The sequence below is a fragment of the Dipodomys ordii genome, unplaced genomic scaffold (assembly GCF_000151885.1).
Source record: "Dipodomys ordii isolate 6190 unplaced genomic scaffold, Dord_2.0 Scaffold210, whole genome shotgun sequence".
Lineage (NCBI taxonomy): Eukaryota > Metazoa > Chordata > Mammalia > Rodentia > Heteromyidae > Dipodomys > Dipodomys ordii.
Window position 1 is genome coordinate 233,838 of NW_012267426.1, and position 3,834 is coordinate 237,671.

Below are 3,834 nucleotides of genomic sequence, written 5' to 3' on the forward strand. Positions count from 1 at the left end.
TCGTCATCCATCCACCCATCTACCCATCCATCCTTCCACCCATCCTTCCCCCCAACTTCCTCCTCTTTCTTCTCTTCCTTCCCCTCATCCATCCATCCATCCATCCACCCAACTTTCTCTTCTTTCTCTTCTTCCTTCCACTCATCCATCCACCCAACTTTCTCTTCTTTCCTGTCATCCATCCATCCACTCTTCCTTCCATCCTTCCCCTCAATCTTTCCATCCATCCATCCACCCATCCTTCCCCCCAACGTCCTCCTCTTTCCCCCCCTCCTTCCCCCCATCGCTCACCGTCCTCGGTGGGCACGTAGACGTTGAGGAACAGACAGTCCTCGCTCTGCTCCCTCAGGAGTCCGGCCACGGCCTCCAGGTTGGCGCTGAGCCAGCTGGGCAGCATGTCTCTGGGCAGCGTCCGTTCGTCCAGCCGTTGAGGACAGACGGGGGCGAACTGGGTGGCGTTACGGACGCCCGGCCAGGCCGTGGGGGGCTCGGGGGGTTGGAAGCGTCGTGGGCCCACGGGGGGGGCGGCGTAGGGGACCCCCAAGAACTGCTGGACGGGGCCCAGCAGCTCGCTGGGCAGCGAGGCCCGGAGGCCACGCAGGTGGCCGTACTGGGTGCGCACCACGGGGTCGTCCTCCGACCCCTGACCCCCCAGGGTGGACGGGGTCACCACCAGGTAGAGGGTCCAGGTCCACCAGGCCACGCGGCCCTCCATGACATCGGACCTGTGGGACTTTGGGGGGAGAGTGGACTCCTTCGACAGTGCTCGCTGCGCCCCGAAGAGAAAAGAGGTGGCCCCGGGAAGGCTGGACAAGGGCCTAAAAGAAGAAGTGGACTCCTTGTACAGTGCTCACGACGCTCCAAGAGCAAAATACAGCCCCAGGAAGGCCGTACAGGGGCTCAAAACAGAAAGTGGACTCCTGAAACAGTGCTCACGACGCTCCAAGAGCAAAATACAGCCCCGGGAAGGCCGTACCAGGGGCTCAAAACAGAAAGTGGACTCCTGAAACAGTGCTCACGATGCTCCAAGAGCAAAATACAGCCCGGGGAAGGCCGTACGAGGGGCTCAAAACAGAACGTGGACTCCTGAAACAGTGCTCGGTATGCTCGTAGAGCTAAACACAGCCTGGGGAAGGCCGTATGGGGGGAGTAAAGAAAGAGTGGACTCCTGAAACAGTGCTCACGATGCTCCAAGAGCAAAATACAGCCCCAGGAAGGCCGTACAAGGGCTCAAAACAGGAAGTGGACTCCTTAGACAGTGCTCACGACGCTCTAAGAGCAACATTCAACCCCAGGAAGTCCACACAGGGAGGAGCAAAGCCAGAGTAGACTCCTCGTACAGTGCTCCCGACGCTCCGAGAGCAAAATACGGCCCCGGGAAGGCTGTCCCGGGCGGGGAGAGGGGGGAACCCCACCCCCAGAAGGGGGACAATGGGCCCACCAAAGCACAGGCCCCTCCCCGTCCCCTGGTCGGGACCCCCAACATCCACCAAGATGGCGCCCGACCTGGACGGGGGGGGGGGGGAGAGAAGAGGAAGAAAGAGAGAAATGTGATATCATCAATCCCATGTATCATGTGATATACACGTGTGTGACCTCTGACCTTCCATAACCCGACTTGTGACCTCCCACAACATGACCTCTGACCTTCTATATCTCACCTCTGACCTTCCCTCACCTGACCTGTAATCTTCTATCTCCTGACCTCTGACCTTCCAAATCTCACCTCTGACCTTCCATCATCTGACCTGTGATCTTCTATCACCTGACCTCTGACCTTCCTTAGCTCACCTCTGACCTTCTATCACCTGACCTGTGACCTTCTATCACATGACCTCTGACCTTCCATAACCCGACTTGTGACCTCCCACATGACCTCTGACCTTCTATATCTCACCTTTGACCTTCCATCACCTGACCTGTGACCTTCTATCACATGACCTCTGACCTTCCATAACCCGACTTGTGACCTCCCACAACATGACCTCTGACCTTCTATATCTCACCTTTGACCTTCCATCACCTGACCTGTGACCTTCTGTCACATGACCTCTGACCTTCCATAGCTCACCTCTGACCTTCTATCACCTGACCTGTGACCTTCTGCCTCATGACCTCTGACCTTCCATGACCCGACCTGAGACCTCCCAAAACATGACCTCTGACCTTCTATCTCACCTCTGACCTTCCCTCACCTGACCTGTAATCTTCTATCTCCTGACCTCTAACCTTCCAAATCTCACCTCTGACCTTCTATCACCTGACCTGTGACCTTTTATCACCTGACCTCTGACCTTCCAAATCTCACGTCTGACCTTCCCTCACCTGACCTGTGACCTTCTATCACATGACCTCTGACCTTCCATAGCTCACCTCTGACCTTCCGTCACCTGACCTGTGACCTTGTCACATGACCTCTGACCTTCCCAATCTCACCTCTGACCTTCCATTACTTGTCCTGTGATCTTTTATCACCTGACCTCTGACCTTCCCAATCTTACCTCTGACCTTCCATCACCTGACCTGTGACCTTCAGTCACATGACCTCTGACCTTCCATGACCCGACCTGAGACCACCCAAAACATGACCTGTGACCTTCCACAGCTCACCTCTGACCTCCCATCACCCGACCTGAGACCTGTTGCCACATGACCTCTGACCTTCCATCCCCTGACCTCTGGATCCCTTGACCTCTAAACTTCTATCCCATGGCCTTTGCCCTTCCACCACATGTGACCCAGAACACGTGACACACGTGACATGCATGACCTGGAACACGTGACACACGTGATCCAAGCGACCCAGAACACGTGACGTGTATGATGTAGAACACGTGACACGTGACACATATGACCCGGAACACGTGACATGGATGACATGTATCCCGTGCGAGATGACACATAACACGCAACACGCATGTAGCGTGTTCGACGCGGAGGACACATCGCACGTAACACACCGCCTACAACACGCCACGTGGTCGATCCGTGTTCTAGCATGAACGATAACACGCAACACGTGTGACACACGTGACCGACACGTGTCTAGGTCCTGTATACGTACGTGTCAGAACTATACACGTGTGTGTCTATGTCACGTGTTATGTACATGCGTGTACAGGTCATAAACACACACGTGTGTGGATCATAAATACATACGTGTCCGGATCATGTGTTATACACGCGTGTCGGGATTGTATATGATCTACACAGTCTGGATCGTACGTACACGTCTACGTCATGCACGATACACACGTGTGTCTCGATGACACCTCACAGACACACGTGTCTGGATCACACACACCGACATGCGTAGATCATGTATCACATACGTGTCTGGATCGTGTGTTTTATATATATACATGTCTAGGTCATGTGTACATGCGTGTTGGGATCACGTGTGGCATGGACGCTATGTACATACGTGTATCCAAATCATACCCTGCATGGACATGTCCACATCATGTATACATACATGTCTAGACCATGTATTGCATGCACATGTCTGGGTCATACATGATGTCCATCCATGTCGACATCGTGTATTACTTACACGTGTGTTTTCCGGTCTGGATCACATGTCAGGTACCTACGTGACACAGTGACATCCAATGTATATACGTATCCGGATCACACGTTACGGACACGCGTGTTCGGATCACGCGATGTACATGTCTAGATCATGTATACACGCATGTGGATTCCATGTCACGCACACGTGTCTGGATCGTGTGTTATGAACATACGTGTCTGGATCACGTGTCACATGTGCACACGTCCAGGTCATGTGAACACGCGTGTTATGGCATGTTACGTCCATACGTGTCCAGATCA

General features: G+C 54.0%; 1 protein-coding gene across 1 annotated transcript in view; it reads right to left on the minus strand.

Moving 5' to 3' along the window:
* The window catches only part of LOC106000186 (neuroligin-4, X-linked-like), a 32,305-nt gene extending 31,606 nt beyond the window's left edge, over nucleotides 1-699 (minus strand). The window contains exon 1 of the mRNA XM_013035418.1: nucleotides 292-699. Coding sequence (XP_012890872.1) covers nucleotides 292-397 — 106 coding nt within the window. The 5' untranslated portion in view covers nucleotides 398-699. The remainder of the gene's footprint in view (nucleotides 1-291) is intronic.
* Nucleotides 700-3,834: the final 3,135 nt, after the last annotated feature.